Source organism: Tetrahymena thermophila (assembly GCF_000189635.1).
Source record: "Tetrahymena thermophila SB210 genomic scaffold scf_8254650, whole genome shotgun sequence".
Classification (NCBI taxonomy): domain Eukaryota; phylum Ciliophora; class Oligohymenophorea; order Hymenostomatida; family Tetrahymenidae; genus Tetrahymena; species Tetrahymena thermophila.
Window position 1 is genome coordinate 937,504 of NW_002476418.1, and position 21,562 is coordinate 959,065.

General features: G+C 22.8%; 5 protein-coding genes across 5 annotated transcripts; 3 read left to right on the top strand and 2 right to left on the bottom strand. All coding sequences in view use genetic code 6, as the record gives it.

Moving 5' to 3' along the window:
* Positions 1 to 1,212: 1,212 nt before the first annotated feature.
* On the bottom strand, positions 1,213 to 4,755 carry TTHERM_00079330 (hypothetical protein; the record flags this gene model as incomplete). The annotated part of the gene is made up of 1 exon (XM_001015774.2): positions 1,213 to 4,755. The coding sequence occupies one exon, from the start codon at positions 4,753 to 4,755 to the stop codon at positions 1,213 to 1,215; it is 3,543 nt and encodes a 1,180-aa protein (XP_001015774.2).
* Positions 4,756 to 6,955: 2,200 nt separating this feature from the next.
* TTHERM_00079340 (hypothetical protein) lies at positions 6,956 to 10,293 on the top strand (the record flags this gene model as incomplete). Its single annotated transcript, XM_001015775.3, has 2 exons — positions 6,956 to 10,206; positions 10,254 to 10,293. The coding sequence occupies 2 exons, from the start codon at positions 6,956 to 6,958 to the stop codon at positions 10,291 to 10,293; spliced, it is 3,291 nt and encodes a 1,096-aa protein (XP_001015775.3).
* A 791-nt stretch (positions 10,294 to 11,084) lies between these two features.
* TTHERM_00079359 (Serine/Threonine kinase domain protein) lies at positions 11,085 to 13,962 on the top strand (the record flags this gene model as incomplete). Its single annotated transcript, XM_001471297.2, has 7 exons — positions 11,085 to 11,538; positions 11,589 to 11,994; positions 12,120 to 12,453; positions 12,503 to 12,548; positions 12,606 to 13,184; positions 13,243 to 13,600; positions 13,653 to 13,962. 7 exons carry the CDS (start codon positions 11,085 to 11,087, stop codon positions 13,960 to 13,962), a joined length of 2,487 nt encoding a protein of 828 aa, XP_001471347.2.
* Positions 13,963 to 14,629: 667 nt separating this feature from the next.
* TTHERM_00079360 (UPF0598 C8orf82-like protein, putative) lies at positions 14,630 to 15,829 on the bottom strand (the record flags this gene model as incomplete). The annotated part of the gene is made up of 7 exons (XM_001015777.2): positions 14,630 to 14,731; positions 14,782 to 14,870; positions 15,019 to 15,079; positions 15,146 to 15,234; positions 15,294 to 15,351; positions 15,480 to 15,548; positions 15,671 to 15,829. The coding sequence occupies 7 exons, from the start codon at positions 15,827 to 15,829 to the stop codon at positions 14,630 to 14,632; spliced, it is 627 nt and encodes a 208-aa protein (XP_001015777.2).
* Positions 15,830 to 19,922: 4,093 nt separating this feature from the next.
* On the top strand, positions 19,923 to 20,915 carry TTHERM_000079389 (papain family cysteine protease; the record flags this gene model as incomplete). The annotated part of the gene is made up of 1 exon (XM_012797576.1): positions 19,923 to 20,915. One exon carries the CDS (start codon positions 19,923 to 19,925, stop codon positions 20,913 to 20,915), a length of 993 nt encoding a protein of 330 aa, XP_012653030.1.
* Between the last annotated feature and the right edge of the window lie 647 nt (positions 20,916 to 21,562).

Here is a 21,562-nt window from a genome sequence, read left to right on the forward strand (position 1 = left end):
AATAAATAGTACATTAGTTCATCATAATATTTATCAAAATTTTTAGGGTTTTAATCATGAAATGATTACTTCAAATTCTTTAAATTAGTAAATTCATTTTAGTAATTTTGAAACCTTTCATTTGAGTATAATTTGAGTTTTTTCTTCAACTTATCTTTGTTATTATTTGATTTTCTGCAATTTTATCAGAAAATAAATTATATTTTTTATTTTATTTTACAATTCAAGTGATAATGTTAAAAGATATTATTTGACATCAAATATTAAAATAAATAGTGGAAAATAAAGATTTGATTTTTTAGTAATTAGATTAGTAATAAAATAAATAAATTGATAGATGAATCTATAAGTAAATGTTTAAAAACAAGATGAACATCAATTAAATATGCAAATTAGATTGAAATAGTTAATTAATTTATAAATTAAAAATAAATATAAAAATTGAATAAATTGTTTTTGTTTTTTTTGTAAGAGATCTTTTTTAGTTTGAAATACTTTATGATAAATGTTAGTTATCGACATAATAGATTCTCTTTATCACTTTGAATAATAACAGTAATATTTTCTATCCTTATATCTTTGAATGTGTTTAAAGCTTTAATTTATTTAGTTTAAGATTTGAAATAGAGAGTGGGAATGATTAATTTAGGAAGGGTTTAAGTAAGGAAGGAAGGAAGGAAGGAAGGAACGAAGTACTATGTGAGTTTTTGATTTCATCTATCAGAGAAAATTATAATTAAAACTAACAAAAATAAAAATTTATTATAACAAATATATCCTTAATATCGTTTCATAATGAATGAATGTACGAATGAATGAAGAAGCAAATTAAAGTTAGAGATTATTTATTTTTTAACTAGCCTCTTCTTAATTTTTAAATTATTTAATTATATTATAATTTATATAGCTAAATTGGAACAAAAGCAGTGAGGAAGTATTTGAGTAAGAAAGAAATCAAATTTTATTATATCCTAAAATTTTGTTGTTTTAAAACAATAAACAAGCAAGCAACCTATTTAAGAAGGAATTATAAGTTATATTTACTAAATCGATTTAATTGAATATCAATTTGAGCTAGATAATTAATTAATTAATTAACTAACTAACTAACTAACTAATACACTAAATTTATCATCTCTTCAATATGTATGTTGGAGTTTTTAAATTATTTTTGTCCTATAATTTATTTCTGTTCTTTTATTTCAGTTTATTTCAATTGTTGTCTCTATCTGAGCTGTAGTCAAGTTAATCCTCGTCATATTTCTATTTTTATCCTGAGTTTTGATTAATTGATAATGGTTTGACCCTTTAAGATTCGCGACTGCTAGATTTGTAATCTTCCACATCAGAGAAAGTGCTTTTTTTAATCTCTTATTCAAGTAATTCAGGTTATTTAAATGAATCTTCTATATCCATTTAATCACTTTTTTGATTTTGTTTGACATTCCTGTTTGGACTATTAGATTTTTGATTTTATTTTTTGGTTTCGCCATCATTAATTTCTTACTAATTCTTTGAAATTTTCGAGTTGTCATGACTACTTCTATTGTGTTTGTTTTATTTTCGTTAATCCTAATTATAATATTTATCATTTTTGTTTTAATGTAAAATCTCTTTTCTGTCTTCCTTGTAGTGCTTATTTTAGTCTTCGTCATTCCTATTATATCTTGTCTGCTAGTATTATGGTTATTGCTACCCTTTTCTTGAATCAGGGCTAGTTGATCTAGAAAAGTATCTATTTTTTTCATTTCTATATTAATGCTTTGGAGAGTATTTATTTTATTTTTTCTCATAATTTTTATAATTTTTGCCATTCTAGTTATGCACATTTCCTTTGTATTAATTACGAGAAAAAGAATTACTTCTGCTATCGTGTGATCTGCTTCTACTTCTTCTACAATCTTAAAAGTTTTTGTAATATCTTCTGCTATTATTATTGTTATATTAATAATTATTGTTATTATTGGTAGTGTTGTTATTTTCTCTCAAACTGCGTGTAGGAGAAGAATTTTCTTGAAAAGTATTGTTTTTATTGTATTAGTTCTACTTATCATAATTAAATTACTATTAATGCTAAAGCTCTCTACTTATTCCTCTATTATTATCTCTAAAATCTCTATTGTCTTTATAATCTCTACTATCCTTATAGCTCCTAGTATCTTTATAATCTCTATTATCTCTATTTTCTTTAACATCTCTAAAATCTACAATATCTTTATTATCTCTATAATCTCTATTATTATCTTTGCTTTTCTCTCTTAGCTGCTTATCATCTCTACCATCTTTATTTTCTCTTTGGTATCTTTCTGCGCTATAATCTTTTTTCTCTCTTCCACTCAGTGCTAACTCTTTTTATTTAGATCTACTTTGGTACTGCTGCTAAATTTAGTTTGATTCTAGTTAACAAGAGTTATTATTTTATTAGATTTTATCTTTTATATTTTTATCATTCAAGCTAGTTTAAAGTTATTTAGCCTCCGGGAGTAAATTATTTTGGCCAGACTATGGAGGAGATTTTGAAGGTTTAGAAATAGAAGAGAGAGGCTACTATAGGAAAAATTCTCTTTCTATTGAGAGAGATGATGATCTTTCTAACTTACTACGAAAATACTTACAAAATTGGAGGAAATCCATATTTCTTAAGTATTCTGGATATTATTTTTAATCATCTATATTTTACTGAGATTTGTGAATTTAATGACAGTTTATTCTATGAAACACATGCAAACAGTGGTATTTTTTTTTCTTCTCTCGCATATGTCTGAGATGAACAAGTTTTATTCTCTCATGGATGAGTTTATGTAATTTTTTTTTTTCTGCCTATATATCAACAACCTTTAGTACCTGACTAAAATTTTGTTAATGTTAGCTATATTACATATTTAAAATAGGTTAATTTAGATACTACTAATTATTAGAATTAAGCTACTAAGAATAATATTACTAATACTACTTTAAGTTATTTTAAAATTATTATGACTATTAAGACTACAATAACTGAGGCTATTACTGCTAAAGCTATAGCTGAGACTACTACTAAGATTGCTAAGATAATAACTACTACTACTAATATTAAATCTATTACTACTACTATAACTATTATTAACAAGAATTTTATTGCTACTGTTATTAAATCTAAATATTTATCTACTAATTTTAAGATTAATTACTGCTAATAAATAACTTTTATTTACTAAAATCATTCTAGTTCTAAGTTTAGTAATTTTAAATATTATTATTTATTAATTACTTTTGCTATTCACCCAATTGATTATAATTGTATTTCTCTTCATTATTATAATTAATTTAATATCTGTTTTTATAAATATCCTATTTAGCTTAGTACTCTCTTTTTTAATAGACATTTATGTTACTTTTATTGTTATTGCTGTTCAGCTAATAGTCTTTTTCTTCACCAAACGTAGAATTGTTTCCATCATTTTCGCGTTAACTGATTCTTAATACTTTTTAAGTTTTTAAGCCTCCATTATTATTGGTAGCTACTCCAGATCTACTAATAATTTAGCTATTTTAAATTTTATAGCTAAAATTAGAAGGATTTGGTTAGGGCTGCATCTGCTAAATACTTTAACTTTGTAAATTAACATTTTCTAAAGATCCAGTTGAAACAGTTGGTTTTTCTAAATCGTTTTAGGAAGGTTTTTATTTAATAATCAATTTATCAATCAGTTTAGGTCCCTGATCTTTCTTTTTGATAGTAATTACTCTCCCACCTCCTATTCCAGCTTAAGCTGGGTTTGGCGCTGTTACATTATTAGGTTGTGCAGCTGCTATAGAAATAACAACATTATTAATCGATTTACCATTAGAATTAAAATTGTTATTGTTATTGCTATTATTAACATTATTACTGTTGCTGTTGTTGTTATTAATTTAATTTCTGTCTTGCTTAATGATTGTCAAAGTTTATTTTACAACATTTTGCTGAGTTTGTGTTTAAGGTACATTAATTCTTTCATCTTTACTAAATTAACTTTAACTAAGATCATTATTTTACTAATCTCTGGAGCTTGAAGGAACTTCTCCTGATTCTATTGATTAATTGTCATTTGAAATTCTTTCTCTACTTTCTGATGATTTTACTTTAGATGCTTGAGCTTTTTGAGGAGAAACATCCTTAAAATGTTAGGAATTTGAAGAGTTTTATCCATTTATATCTTAAATCTATTAACTAAGCATAGAATTGTAGCCAAATTAATACTAATTTCCAGAATTTATACTATTATCCTTATCAACAACTATACTTAAACCATTACTATTTAACTAGATGTCTCCTTTATTTTTTAATGTGGAAAATTGAACTTAGTTCGATTTAGTGTTATGAATGTTTTTAGGACTGTTACTCCTGCTTCTACTTTTAGAGGAAGAAAGCTTTTATGAAGAAGAGTTGGGTGCCTAGTCTTACTAAACTACTTTGGATATCATAATCTAGTTTTCTTAACGGGTAGACGCATTTTAATCGTTTTGTTATTATTAAGGTAAAGCAATAAGTTCAGCAGAGAGATTTGAGTTTTATGATTTTATTTCTTTGATAGTAGCTTGAGCAACTTACAACGATTCGTACTGCAAAACGAGCTACTAAGAAGCATTTGATTTATTTGATATTTAATTGTCTTCGTACTTTTTAATTATCTTATATTTTCCATTGCTCCCAAAAAGACCAGAATACGAATCTACATCAATGTCAAGAGGTAATCCACTCACTCTTATTTGATATTATTGATTTTATTCCATTAATTAAATCAGTTGATGGACAAGAAACCTCTCTTTTTTATAAATAAATTTATTTCCACTATTTGTGCTCTGCCTTTTCTTGGAATGTATAGGTTACTAATATTAAAGTATCTATCTATCTGTCTATTTATACTTTTGGCACTTTTTTTCTTCCTAATATTAAGTGATATGCCTACTTATTTTTCCCTTCAATAATTTATTTATTTTCTCTCTAATTCAAAGTATTTTACTGCTAACTAGTTAACTTTTACTAAAGAGATTTCTAAAAAATTTGATAATTAATTAATAAATTAAATAATTAATTAGTTTGCTTTTGATTTCTTCTTCTTTTTCTTCTCCTTCTTCTTGATTATTTCTCCTTGTACTTAATATTGATTCTTCTAACTTTAAATGTTAATAATGCTTAATATGTTTATTTTATTTATTTATTTCTTTCTATTTATCTATCAATTTGTTGCTATTTGATTGATATTATCTATAAAGACTTCAATTTCCCTCACTATTTTTAAATATATATATATTTCAATTAACAAATCAAATAGCAGCTATACATCTATCTATCATAAATAAAAGCATGCAAATAAACATAAATTAATAAATACATGAATTTATGCATCAATGCATGTCTTTTTTCCTCTATATTGTTTTTGTTATTTAATTTTACAAATTTATCAATTAAAAATATATATTTAAATTTATCTAATTTTAGATAGTTTTTTTCTTTCCTTGCTACTTCAAAGCTATTTTGAAATGTAATTGATATTGAATGAATGCATATTTATTACAAATCATATAAATAGATCTTTATTTTACAATTGATTTATTCACAATAAAAATAAAATATATAACTTCATTACTGATTTATTTAATTATACATATTGTTGATTTTTCAAAAACCTAAATTCATTTAAAATCTTGTCTAACAGTTTTTTGTTGAAAAAAATACGTTTTTTAGAAAAAATTAAAATCTTTTTTTTAAATTTACTTTTTTAATTAATCAATAAAATCAAATAGGAAACAATATTTTCACAAAATTACTTGAATTGAATTTCAAAATTATATTTGTTATACGCTATACTGTTCAAAGAGGATTTAAATCTATATTAAGATTTATTATCAATTAATAAATTTACACAATTTTTAAAAATAAAATTGATAATTTTAATTTAGTTGATTAATCAATAAATTTATTAAATTTTCTCTTTTTTACTTTTCGGATATAAATTTTTAATTTTGATAAAATATAATAGTTTTTAAGAAATTATTAAATTAAATATAAAATAATATTCCAAATATATCTATTCAATTTAATCTTATTTTAATTTTTAATCAAATAATTTATTAATTTGCCGTATTTATAATTTATTTATAGTTTTTACAAGATAAAAAACTAGTTTTAAGAGTAAAAAAGCAGCAAGATATACCTCTAAATACATAAAAAGCTTTTACAAGTAAACATTTATATTAAAATAAATAATTTTAATTTAATAAATGGTTTAATTTGAAACAAATATAGTTTTAAAGACTAAATTAATCTATAATTATTTGCTCAAAGAAACTTATCAAATTTGATTACAAAGAGTCTCCTTAATTATCAATATGTGTTTTTAAATTTATTTTTAATAATTAGCTGTCTTAAAAGTATTTATATTAATTTAGGTAGGATTGATAAAATTTTGAGTAAGTAATGAAATAATTTTTGTAAATTTCAACTGAATGAAGTTAGTTACATAAAATTAATTATGGATTATAAAAATTTATATCAAGCCAATATATTTAAATTAATTTATTAAAAGAAAGATGATATAATATAATTCATGGAATTTAGCAAGATCTATTTAAAAATTTAATACATTATTTTTAAATATCAATTTAATTCTGATGTTGGAAAGTGCTTATTTTGAAGTATTTTATAGCTTAAAGAAATTTATATTTTTAGGCAAATTTGATCCTTAAACTGGTTGGTTTATTATAAGATTGTAGAAATGAAATACGATGCTTAAAAATGTAAAATCAAGAGTGTATTTTGTTGCGATTACTGAGAAATTGAAAAAATTGCAAGGTATTATTTTGTTTTAAGGATATCGATAGAAAGATTAAAAAAATACCAATAATTAATTGTAGGGATAAACAAAAAAATTATTAAAAATATTAAGACTTATTGTAATCTGCTATATTTGATTGTTTTAAGTAGTAGCTCATGATTCCTTCTATTGTAAGATAATCTAATGCAAATATAGCTGCTACTCAAAAGATACAAGAAGAGAGCAGCCAACAGACTTGCTCATCAATAAATTAACTAAACAGTGCAATAGATATAAGTCCGTATGTTCATTCATCAGTATTCGAAGTTCTTCAGCCTTCAAAGAATCTTCAAATTAAAGTTTGCAGCATTGCAAATTTAGAAACGATTGAAGATGATGTCTACCAAAAGCTCATTAAAAAAGAAAAATCTAATCCTCAAAGACTTACACCATAAATTAGAGGTTTAGATAATAAAGAGCTATAACGAAACAATAATGATTTTCGTTCTTAAAAAAATTTAAAATAAGGATAATTATTTGGTAATCCAAATAATAAAAATGTCGAATTACAAAAGGATAAACTAAGTTAGTAGGAATAAATTGATTTAAATAATTTGCTAAAAATAAGAAATTTGAGTGAGAATAACACTGCTAATTTAGTTGGAAATCAAAAAAAGGGTATTCTGAAGTAGTTTAATAGATAGGCATCAATTATTAAGATGAATTAAAAGGCTGAGGAAGAAGATGTGTTAATTCAATTGAATATGTTTGCAAAAAAAAATTAATCTTCACTAACGCCTAAAAATTTATAATTTTTAGCAGTAAAAAAAGATTAACTTGAAAATACATTGAACTACTTGGATTAATTAAATAAAGCAAATGAAGAATCTTAAAGAAATTCAATGTATATTTTAGAAAAGGATTTAGGAAATAAATACACTGTCAAAAGCTTTAATAAAATTCTTCCATCATCTGAAAATCACTAAATTGTTATCAAATCATTTGCTAATATTCCAGAGCAGCTATCAAAAACAGAAATTTCTTCTTAGACTAACATAGAATAATAAAAAGTACTTAATTTTTAAAAATAAAGTGCAAGCAAAGCTGCTAACATGGAAAATTAATCGCCTGCAAAAGAGTAAAATACCCTAAATATGGTAAATTAATAACCTTTTGTAGTAACATCTTATCATTCTAGAAACAAATCAACTAATTATTAGTAAATGACTCCAAAAGCATTGCTTAAAAGAAATTAATCTATTCCATTTTAAATTGATAATTTACATGTTTCAAATATTAAAGAGAGCATAAAAAATTATCCAGTAAACTCTCCTCAAATATCTAATCCAGATACATAAAGCAATAATAATACTATCAAATTAATTGGTAATAATCATAATTATAAACCAAATCAAGTAATCAATTAAAATAAACATGAATCTAGTAATTCAAAAACAAATATTCTTTTAAGAAACTCTTAAACGCTATAATTAGAAGAAATAAATTAAACTTAAATTAATCCATCCACATTAGATAAGATTGATTAGATATCATATGATAAAAGTGATAAGAGTATTGAAAATACAGATCCATTACCTAATATAAAGTGGAAAAATGAGCCCTTAGTGAGAAGCATCCAAAAGCAAAAGACATTTTCATATAAAAATGAAGGATAAAAAACTAAAAACATTTCATTCCTTAACCTATAAGAGGTTAATAATTTCAATAGAGATCCTCTTTCTTCAAGAAAAACAGCAGACACCACTCCATTCGATACAAAGCCCATATTAAATATGGAAAACCATGTTTAGCTACTTAAAGCTAAAGCTGAATTAATTTCACCTATTTCAAATAATATTTTTGAGTCTGAAGATAGAAAATCTACCTAGATTGATTCTTAGTTCAATTCTTTGCTTAAGAAAAATGAAGATGACAAATCTTAAAATGCCACTAAAGATACGAGACACATATCGCCATTCAGCATAAGCTAAAATCCTCATAAAAGCTAATTCAAAGAAAAGCATGAAATGCAAACTGTTAAATAAAAAATGGATAATTTTCAAAATTCTAAATTTGAATCTCCTATTAAAACTCCTACTGTAACATTTTTGGAATCAGAGATCAAAGACACTAAGAATTCAGCTTCTTAAAATCCTTTGGAAAACAGCAATTAATAGTAAAAAAATAAAAGATTGAGCAAATTATCTTCATAAGAGTTTGGCTCAGCGATTAAAAAGCTTTCATTAAACTAACCATTTAATGAAAATATAAATGAAAAATAATCAAATTAGGAATAAAATTTACATTCTATGAATATATCATATTTAAATTCTTTTGCTAAGCCATAGACAATAATAAACACTGCGGTTTTATCATAAACAACTTCAAACTCTCTAAAGAAGTAAACAGAGCTAGAATCTCCATTTAAATTAAAATTAAATCAAAATCCTAGTATTTCCTCTGAAGGATTGGAAAGCAATTAAACCTTGACATCTAAATCTAATAATAAATAAATAAATGAAAAAAATTTGGAACCAGTGAGTTAATTTATAAAAAATTTATGCCAATAAGATTTTAGTGATAACATAGATGTGCCTTAATCAATCTAGCAACTAAATAAAGAAGATATATATTAAAGTGAAAGATACTAGGAATTTTAGTCAAATTAGAATGAAATTTTTAATAAATTTATTTCTTAGCCTCCATATATTCAAGGTAAGGTAAAGTGCGGGTTAGCAGATTTCATCAAACAAAAGAAAAACTTAGAAATGAATAGATTAAAAACATATTATAAATTTGGGTTCAGTGCTACAAACAAAGATGAAAAAAGTCTCAAATTATAGCATGTTTTGGAAGGAGTAGTTCCAAGTTATGAAACCGGAAATATTTAATGTAGTGAGCTTTGGAGTGAGAAACATTTAAAAATTATTCATGATAGAGTTAATTTTAACTAAGAGAAATAATTTATTTAATCTTATATTTCCTATAAACAACGAAATCCTGCTAATAAATATGTTGTACATAAAAAAGTTAATTCCCTAGATTAGCAGTCTTTATAAGGGATCAAACATGACAAATTAAAAAAGCAATAATAGAGTAAAACTGGATGCCTAACAGATAGACAAAAAGTTGATCATAAAATTAACTTATCTCTTGAAGGATAAGCTGAACCTGCTTCAAGTCAAAATTTATCTTCTTCTAAAAAATTAAATACTAAATCTTCTTCAATGACTTAAACTAATTTCAAATAAATTTTACCTAGCAGCATGTAACTTATCATATTTAAAACACAAACTAAAACTAAAATATTAACAAAAAGGTTTATCAAAACAAACTCGATCAGCGACTTAAGACGTGAAAAGTAATTATTCAAAGATCTTATTTCATTTACAGACAGAGTCATTAAAAATAATCACAGAGAAATAAAGTAAAATTTATAATTTAATAAAACAATTATTAATATTTCCTAAATAGGGCATACAGTAATATAAAAAAATTCGAAGATGAAGATTGACTGATTGAATTAAATTAAATTTAATAATAAGACTCCTCTTTCTAAAATAATAAATAAACTTAGCATAAAAATAACTCTTTTTGAAATAATTTACTAAAATTTTACTACAAAAAAAAACCTAATTTTTTAATTATTTTAATGTAAAAAATAAATATATAAAATATTCAATAAAAAAAATGAAATTCTTGGAATTTGATAAGTTCTTTAAAATAAAAATTTTACATTTTATAATATGAGCAAAAAAAAAACCTGTATTAATAATCATTTCGTTTATCAAAATTAAATTGTTTTTATTTTCTATATAAAAATCTTGTTTATAAATTATTGTATTAAAAATTAATTTTTTCCATTAATTAGTTTGTGAAATATTTAATTATTTTGAAAGAATTAAAAAATCATTTAAATTTTAAAATATTATTTTTAAAGTAAGATTAAGTTCAAATAAATATTTTTCTTATTAATGATTAATAGGATCGTAATATTTAAATATATTTCTATATATTATTTTATTAAAAATAAATAAAGATTTCATAAAAAATATTTATAACAATTAAATTCCAAATTTATTTTACATTATTTGTGCAGAAATTAATATTTTAAATTTTTAAATCTACTTTAAAAAACTACAACTTTGAGAGTTTGTGTTTTTTCAAAGAATCTGCTTTAACATTTCTTTGATTCAATATACTAATTATTATTTTACTTATTACTAACGAAGTCGATTCAAAAAATCTTTAGAAATCAGAAATAATACCTCTATATATAATTATTTCAAGAGATACGTATTAGTTATGATATATCAAGATGATTATGAATTAGAACAAGAAAAGATTATTTTTGTATAAAGGAATGGCGATTTAGAATCTAAAAAAATAAGTAAAGTTGTCTTAAAAAGTGGTATTACATTTTTAGATATACAGATTAAGGTGCAAAGAGATCTTAAGTTAGGTTATACTGAAAATTTTAGACTTTTTAACAGGGAAGGAGTAGAGATGTTTGAAAACGATATTCCGTTTTTGTAGAATAACTGTTATCTTTTAGCTAGTATGGGAGAAGAATATGATTCAACAAGTGGATTTTCTCAATACGAGATTCTTCAAACTATTGGAGAGGGAGGATTTGGTAAAGTAGTATTAGCAGAGCATAAATAAACTAAAGAAAAATTTGCAATTAAATTTGTAAACACTTCTTTGATAGGAAATGCAAGCGATATTGATATGGTTTTTCGTGAAGCTGAAGTATTTTGTGAATTAGCTTAATATATTTTTACATATTTTTTTATTTAAAATCAAAAGTTATTACTTCAAACAATAATTCTACTAGAGAACTCATTCATTGCTTTTGTTTTATGAAAAAGGTTTTGAAGAATTTAAATCATAGAAATATTGTTAGGATTTTTAATTGCTACACTCTAAAGGGCATGGAAGTAGTGTTTATTATGGAATATTTACAAGGAGGTGAACTGCTGGAGTATGTAACAAAAAAGGGGAGGTTATCAGAGTTAGAAGCTAGACAGTTTTTTAGATAAATTGTAGATGCTATTTAGTATTGTCATAAAGAAAATGTCATACACAGAGATCTCAAACTTGAAAATATCCTTCTCTCATAATCTTCAAGCTCATCAATTATAAAAATTATTGATTTCGGTATAGCAGGAGTGGGAAATCTAAACACAAATAAACTGAATGTTGGTTCTTTAAGGTAGATTATTCTTCTAATAAAATAAAAATCAATTTTTAAGCTATTTTAATTGTTATAAATACATTTTACATTTATTTTATTTTTGTTTGTTCGTTTCTAAGGAGTAATATTTTGTTATTATTAAGGTATATGGCACCAGAAGTATTGCTCAAATAAGTCTAAAGTTTATAGAAAAGCATTGATATATGGAGTTTGGGAGTTATTCTCTACACACTTGTAGTAGGAAATTTGCCATTTAATGGTGAAACTCCAAGCGAAATTATAAAAAAAATTACAACAGGTAGCTATAGCTTTCCTGCATAAGTAGAAGGGATTCTTACTGATGAAATTAAGGATTTAATTACCAATATTCTAATAGTAAATCCAGAAAAAAGGTTTGCCTTGAAGTAAATAAGATAACATGAATGGATGAAGTTACCGAGCATTCAGCTTTATGAAAAATAACTTATTTATCAGCAAGTAATTTATTTTCAAAAATAAAATATAGATTCAACCTTTTTTATTTTAGAAATTAGAGCAAATGTATAGGGTTAGAGATAACAGAGGAGCAAAGTGTAAATCTATATTTTTATAGTATTTAATTATTAATTGAATCAAATATATATAAAAAGTTCATTAGTGGGCAAATAGTAGGGATGTGACTCTAAGAGGGACCACTAAACAATTTAATTTAGATAACATTCATCATAACTAGACAAAAGACCAAAAATTTTTATAAAATTAATCGCCAATAATGTCCCCATTAAATAATAATATGACAAGAGAGTAAACTAGACAAAATAATCTTAAAGAAATGACAAGTTAAAGATTTGGAAGTCCTCTAAAGGTTAATACAAGAATTAATTTAAGAGAAAATACAAGTAGCAGCTTAAGAGAGCCCACTAAAATGAATGGGACTCCATAGTAAAAGGGTTCTCCAATGAGGTATCCTTATGCTAAGAAATTGAATAATCAATATAATATGCCTCTTCTATAAGAGCAAATGATGTTTGCTCAAGATATGCTTGAAGATTTTAAAGATGAAGATGAATATTTCTCAAAATAAAACGCTGTAGAAGACTAAATTTATGAAATAAAAAAAGTGTTAGGATTACTGAATACACCAGCTAAAGAATATAATAAACCTGACCAAAATTAAAATATTAATTTGCCCTAACTATAGCCAAACAATAATATTAGCACATTCAATAGTATTTATTTTCATTTGTATTTATTTTGCAAATTTAATTAATTATATTTTTAATAAAGATTTGTCATTGCTTTAAAATAAGACTAAAGTTGTTGGAGTTAGCACTATTGATAAATAAGAAATATAAAATACAGAAAAATAAAATAATTAGTAACCTGAAAATAAGTTAGAAGCGATTGATATTGTCAATGAATAAACTAAATCAGAAAAATCTCCTTTCAATTAAAAAGATGTTAAAACAGACAAAGAAACTCAAGAAAAAAGCCCTAGAAATGACTCTTCGCCTAAGGCAGAGTTCAAAAATAATTAAGAAGACTTATTGAATGATCAATTTTCTATAGATAATCCCCAAGATTTGAAACAAGATAAAAAAAAAGATGAACCCTATTACAGACTAGTTTATATAATTAGGCAAACGTAAATTTTAAAATAAAAATGAAATAAATAAATAAACTTTGATTTTATTTAGGAAATAATAATAAACTCAAGGAGACCCCAATTTATAAATAAATAAGGGATACGGAGGTATATATATTCCCTAAGAAATAGGATTTGTAAAATATACTGCAAATACTAATTTAAGACAGTTACAAACCTCTCCTCATAGGTTTTCAATGAAACAACTATAATCTCCACCAAAAAAGAGGAGCTTATCTCCCAACAAAAATTCTCCTACAAACTAAACATCAAATTAAATAAACTAATCTTTTGTATTTCTAAACAAACCTGTAACATTTAAATTTAACTTTAAAAAAAAGTTGAATGCTTCATCTGATTGAAAGCTGTTCAATAAAAATTCAACTTAATTAAAGTAAGCTTAATCTTCATCCAATTTAAAGAAGTATTATAAAAACTTTATTTAATTTTTAAAAAATCAACAGCCAAGGTAATAAAAATAGAATTTTTAGATCTCTTTAAAACATTAAAATATTAATTAAATTATTTTTTTAACAAACTATTTATATAAAAATCACTAAAAGTTATTTATATTTATATTATTGCAAAAAAAAATTAAACAAACTAATAAGCCAATTAAAATTTATGTTTTTTTAATATTCGTGTGTGAACTTTAAAACTTTATGATATTACAATTCATTTAGCTTTCTGAATATTTTTATAAATTTTTTTAATTATTAAATTCGAGGAAACCTCAAAAATATCTAATATAATAAATTAAAGAGCTTCAAATAAATATTTAATATTGCTAGAATGCAACTTTATAAATATTTTTTAAATAAGGCAGACAAAACTAAAATTATATCTTAAAAATATTAATGTTACTTTACAAAAGACATATTAAATTATATAGATTAACAATTTTTTTAATACAAATTTAAAATAGAGATTGGATAAATCGAATTAAAGAGACTGTAATTGGTTTAAAAAAGATGATTTTTATATTCAGGCATCAAAATATCTGACAAATAATAATTTATTTTTTTCTGTTCAATCTTTATAATGATCAAACTTAGCTGCTTCTTCCTCATCTATATTTTGTATTTCATATACTTTTCCTTTCCATTCTAGTTACATAATATTTCCGTCAATCTAAAATTTTTAAGAAAGGATTTAATAAATTATTTTAATAGATTAATAACCTTTATATTTTTAGATAGCATCATTGATACATCAGTTGAAAAAATACCATATCCAATGTCATTTAGATCTACTTTGTGGTAGAGCAATCCTTTGAATAATTATTTAAAATAATTTAATACTCAGTATTTTAAAATAAAGCAGAAAATCTTATTCTTTTATGGCAAATTCAAACATGTAAGGAGCTAAATATGTGCATCCTAAAATATATTTTTATTTTGGATAAATTTTCTTATTACCTTATTCATCTTTCTTTACTTCAGAAGGATTGAAATTCTCTGTCAAATAAAGTGAATAGTGCTTTAGTAAATGATAATAAAAATTTATTTTATAAAACAAATATAATATAAGTAAAATTGATAATACTAATTGATCATTTTCATCTAAATGACTGAAAACAATAGGTTTTACACTGCTTCTAACATAGTTATATTCACCCCAACACTCACTTACATCTATTTCATTATAATTAAATATTTAAAAATTAATAAATTATTAGCTAATTTAACTTTACGTGAGTAATTAAGATTTCTCCCTGTTTTATTTTTAATTAGATTCTTGTAAAAGTTTTTCTATTTGAATATTTGAAGATTTTATTAATAAGCATAAATTTATTTGTCTAATAATCAAGTTAATATATCAAACAAATGTGTCAGTCTACCTACTAGTAGTTATTTATTATTTCAACTCAATAATTTACCATAAATCTTTTGTCTTTTAGACAATTGGTGAAATTGTAGGAATCTTAATCATCAAGATATAGTAAACCCTAGATAAATATAAAAATTGAGTTTATATTCTTGTAAAAATGATGTAGAAATGTCTAATTTATAATTTAAAAACTAAAAATGGAATCATAAAATCGACTAAAATAAAAATAAAAGAATTAACTTTATGATCTATAAAGAAGAAATACTCACGCAAAGACCCATCATTTTGCTCTAAATACTGAACTTTATTCTAAAATGAATACTTAGAATTAAATTGCAGTCTTTTAAAAGTTGTAAGTGGGATTTATTTACATATTTGAAAAAATTACATTCTTAACATTCTAAAAAATCCAATTCTAAATAAATTAATACACAATTTTTTTTTTTATAAAAAAGAATTTTTGATCAAAGCACTAAATTTTACTGGAATACTTAGTTAATTTATTGATTCATATATTTATAATCTTAAACAAAAAAGATTTCACAATTATATTACAATTTACTTTTTCTAGAATATTTTTGTTTACAATCTTTTACTTTATTTAAGTCATCTAAATATTTATTTTTTATTTCCTTAAAAAATACATTTAAATAATACCCTATCCTATTATTAATGGTCAATAAAAATGGAGGAATTAGGATAATTTATTTGGTTTTTTTAATCGATTAATACTTTTAAAATTATTAAAAATTTGATAAATCATCCTAATTTTGTGTATTTGTTTTTATTTTTATATTGGTTAATGATATATTTTTTAATTTTTAATTTTATTTGCCATAATATTTATAAAAAAAGAAAAAATAAAGAAGAAGCTTATTGGAGCTTAGAATGATTTTACTAATATATTTGAGTGTAATAATTAAGTCAATGTTTTCGAAATAAATAAATTCAAATATTTAAAAATTAGAATTTTTATTAATATGTGCTCTAAAAATATTGCTAATTGACGAATTACCTTTTGATAAGATTTTATAAATTCAGAGGTTATTTTACCTATGACAATTTTAATAAGGGATTGATTATAAACATTACTATTACATTAGGCATCACCTCTTAATTATTAACTTATTTTAATTAGTTTAATTTAATTTTAAATTTTAGAATTTTCTAAATTAAATTTTCTTAACTTTTTTTTTCTACTTTTGCAATACTAAGAAAAGTTTTTACATAGGGCCAGCATTTAAAGTAAAATAATAGCTCTCATTAAAAAATGTCATGATTTGATGTTTTTAAGCTTTTTCTATTTTTTAAATTATTATTCTGTATGATAATTTCTAAACAGTTATATATCTAAGTTTGATTTTGATAATTTATTAGATAAAATTTATTATTTTTTATAAAATGTTTATAAGTTTATTCTTTTTTAATTGAAAGGAATAATTGCTTTTTTTTAGAAAAATAACATAAATAAAATATGATGTAAAAATATGCTATTTAATAATACAATAAAATTATTATCTTTATTTTATTTTTGAGGTACTTTTTGCTGTTAAACTTATTGAATAATCATTTTATTAAAAGATTTAGATTCAAACACTTATTAATAAAAATTATAAGAATTATCTTGATAATTATATCATTATATTTTTATTTTGAGTACAATAAAAAATATAAAAGATGTTTCTTCATAAATAATAATAATAATTAAATCCTGTAAATAATGATCATCAATCAATCATATGAGAAATATATCTTGAATTTTCATTAAAAATTCTTAATAATGTTAAAATAAAAATTACAAATTTTTAACTGTAAGTAAACAATATATTAATGATTACACTGAAAATTGTTAAATAACTCTTAGATTGTTACATTGCAGATTATAATAACTTTAAATTAATGTAAAATTTAGAAAACTAAAATTTTAAAGAAGTCAATTTTGATTATGAGTTGAGTTTTATTAATGATGAAAATGATTGATAACACAAAAATCATAAAATAATAAAAGAAATTATTATATAAAGCCTAAATAAATAAATAAATTCTGAAGGTTATTTAAAGTTTATTGATAATATTATATAAATAAAGTTTAGTTATTAGAATTACTACAGATCAAGTTTAAGAAATATTAGGATTAAAAACATTAAATGAAGGATATTATCAATTCTACTATAAAATTTTAGCATTTTAATATATTGCTTTTAATTACAATTGAATTTATTATTTAGAAACCAATCCTTAATATATCTCTTATGATTTATATTTTGAGTGATTGATTGAATTGGTTTTTAATCTAATTTTTGCAATAAAAATTTAATAAATTAATTAATTTCATGATTCTAATTGATTTTAATGTCTAACAAATTTTAACATTATTTTTCATTATTTTTTAATACAAAATAAATAAATGCATTTGAAATGATTTTTTATTTGAGGTGTAATTAAAAATGAAATTGTATTTTATAAGTTAAATCTTAAAAATTTTTAAACTTTATTTTATTTTATTTCTTTCAAAAAATAGATATCTTTGAATACAATAAGTGTCTAAATTAGGAAATGAATATTTTTGATTTTTTTATAAAAGAAAAATAAAAAAATATATTTTTTAATGTTATCCTAATATTGTGGTAATTGATTATCAAAATAATAAATAGTTTTTAAATTGATTAAAAAATAGAAATTTAGTTTAGTTTATAAATAATTTTTCCTTCTAGTTTAATTTCCATCAACCAGTCTATGGTTTATAAAAGAATTTCAAGATTCAAGTAAATTATGATGATTTGTTTATTACCTTATTTAAAAATCCAATGGTGAAATCAGTTTAAAATACTATATTAGATCTTATATATATTAACTCTGTGATTGAGTAAACCATTTAATAATTTGCAGAAAGAGAAATTCAGATATTAATTTAAAATGGCTTAACTTCCTTTTCAGAATATATGAAGACTTAAATTTATTAATTACTCTTTAGATTCATTTAAGTGAGCTATCAAATTCCATTTTTTAATCAAAATTGAGCTGCAAGCTTTTGTTAATTCGGTTATTCCATTTTTTATTTGCATTTTTTTCATCTAATTTCAGTAATATTTAAAATAAAGATATAATGCAAATTTATATTCAAATTATTTATTTGATCAACGTAAAATCCAAATTATACTGATAGGCTACTTTTTTTATCAAAATAATTGAAAATTTATGCCATTCCTAACCTTAATATATTTTCCCCAATACTCAATAGTATCTATAACACTGATAGAATATTTAAAGAACTTTTTTAAAGATCAATTAGATTCATATGAGTAGTTAAGATTTCTTCATTTAATTTTTAACCAGATATCTTTTAAATTTCTTCTATTTTAGAATTAGAGACTAAACAAATACTAATTATCTTTTTATCTTAACTCTAATCAGATTGTATTTTTAATTGAAGATGTCTAATAAAAATACAACTTAATGATGTTATTTATTTATAATATCTCCTATATTAACTATAAAATTTATCTTAAAGCATTAAAGCTTGACCAAATAATTCAAATCATAGGAATTATTATTATCCAGATGTTTTACACCTTCAATAAAATTACATAACTATTCAATTATTTTAGTAAAATGAAGTAAAATCTTCACTTTTTGTTTTGAGTGTTTAAGAATTATTTCAAAATTAATCAAAATTTTTGTTTAATAAATATATAAATTCTACAACTTAAATGAAAAATTCATGTGAATATCCATTATTTCATTCTTGTAACTCACCTTTTTTCTGAAATAAATATAATAAATAGTTAAATTATAAATCTTCGCAAATAGCTAGAGGAGCTTATTTTATTTAATAATTGAAAAAATTACATTCCAAAGTACTCTAAAAATTCAATATCAACTAAATTAATTCAAGATTTTCTTTTACAAATCAGTGCTTCTATCATCAAAACTCACCACTTAGTTATATTGTAAAAACACAAATATTTATTATTAGAATTAAGATTCAAATATATTCAGAAACAAAACTGCTAATTATTATGAAAAATGATATTTTGTTATATTTGTAAATTATTTTATCAGTTGTAAAATATAAAAACTTGAAATAAAAAATGCTCTAGTTTTGTATGGAAACAAAGTAAATAAGTTAATGTTTTTTATTAAATGAGTAATAATTGAGTGGTGTTTATTTGAAAATTTAAATATAATTAATCAATTTTGTATTTTGATGATAAAGTAACTCTACTTTTTGATTGATAAGATACTAATTGATTGATTAATCGTATTATTAAAAAAAAATTATAAATATTGTCTAATAAATCTGATGACATACTAATCTTTCACTCATTGATAAATAAATCAACACAATACATCCATCTAAGCTTACAAAGCTCAAATAAATAAATTCTAAAATTTTAACTTTAAAAACACAAATCTATTTTGTATTTTATAAATCTAATAATAATAATAAAATTCAATTTTTTGATATTAATAAATAAAACAAAATTTAAAAATGAACAAATTACTTCTTGTTCTTACCGGAGTTCTAGCTCTCGGTAGCACTCTCTACTTACTTTCAAATTAATCTTCTAACCTAAGATTGAATATTGAAAACGATATTACCATTCAATGGAAGTTGTTCAAGAGCAGATTCAATAAGAGATACGCTGATCCTATCACTGAATCCTACAGATTACAAGTATTCGCCTCTAACTACTTAAGAGTTTTGTCTGATGTTACCGGTACTTTTGGTGTTACCTAATTCTTCGATTTGACTGAAGAAGAGTTCGCTGCTACTTACTTAACTCTTAGAGTTTAACGTAACGTAAATGCTACTGTTTCAAGCCCATCTACCCCTAAGGGACAATATGATGTTAACTGGGTTACTAGAGGAAAAGTCTCTGCTGTTAAGGACTAAGGCTAATGCGGTTCATGTTGGGCTTTCTCTACCACTGGTTCAGTTGAATCAGCCCTTATCATTGCTGGTTATGCCAACCAAACTATTGATTTGTCTGAATAATAATTGGTTGACTGTTCTGCAACCAACTACGGTTGCGGTGGTGGCTGGATGGACAACGCTTTTGAATACATCGAAGAAAGTCCCTTAACTACCAATTCTAACTATCCTTACGTTGCTGTTGACTAAGCTTGCAATTCAACTGAAATCTATGGAGTTCTCTACTCTCTTAGCAACTACACTGATGTTGAAAGTGGTAACACTGTCTAATTAAAGTAATATCTTTAATAATAACCCCTTTCTATTGCTGTTGATGCTTCATACTGGTATTTGTACAATAGTGGTATCTTCTCAAATTGCGGTTAAAACCTTAACCATGGTGTCCTTTTGGTAGGTTTTAACAGCACTGAAGGTTCTTGGCTTGTTAAGAACTCATGGGGTACCAGCTGGGGTGAATAAGGTTATATTAGACTTGCTGACGGTAACACTTGCGGTCTTGCTAATGCTGCCTCTTATCCCACTGTTGTCCCACCTATTACTTCCTACTGATTAAAATTAAAAATAATAAAAATTTATTTTTTAACTTTTATATAAAATACAACGCTTTAACAAAACTATAAAAGCTTTAATGAAAAAGTGAGTATATTGTTTTAATAAATTTTGTATTAAAAATATAATTATTTTTATTGTATTTTGATTTTAATTTATTTTAACAAAATCTTCCTATCAAAAAGTTTCAAAATATTTTTTTTTAAATTGAATATTTCATGTCTTTTTAAATCATCTAATTTAATAAAATGAAATCAAATCAGTTTTTGAATAATAGATGGTATAAAAAATCCTAACATAGGTAAATAAATATATAATATACCGTAGTTTCTCATATATTAAGGATATATTCAGATAAAAACTTTTGATCAAATTTAGTCCTTAATTCACAATTTATTGAAAAAAGTCCTTAATATATGGCGTCCATAATATATGAGAAACCACGGTATACCTAATTTTATGAATATTCTAATATATCCATATCATAGAAAAAAAAATATTTGAATTATAGCGTTTAAACAAAATAAATATATTCATCAAACTATCTTCTTTATGAAAAAATTATTATTTAACTCATAAACCTATTTTTTTCAAACATGAGGTATATTTAAATATTGTGTTTTAATGATAAATGAAAATAATATTTA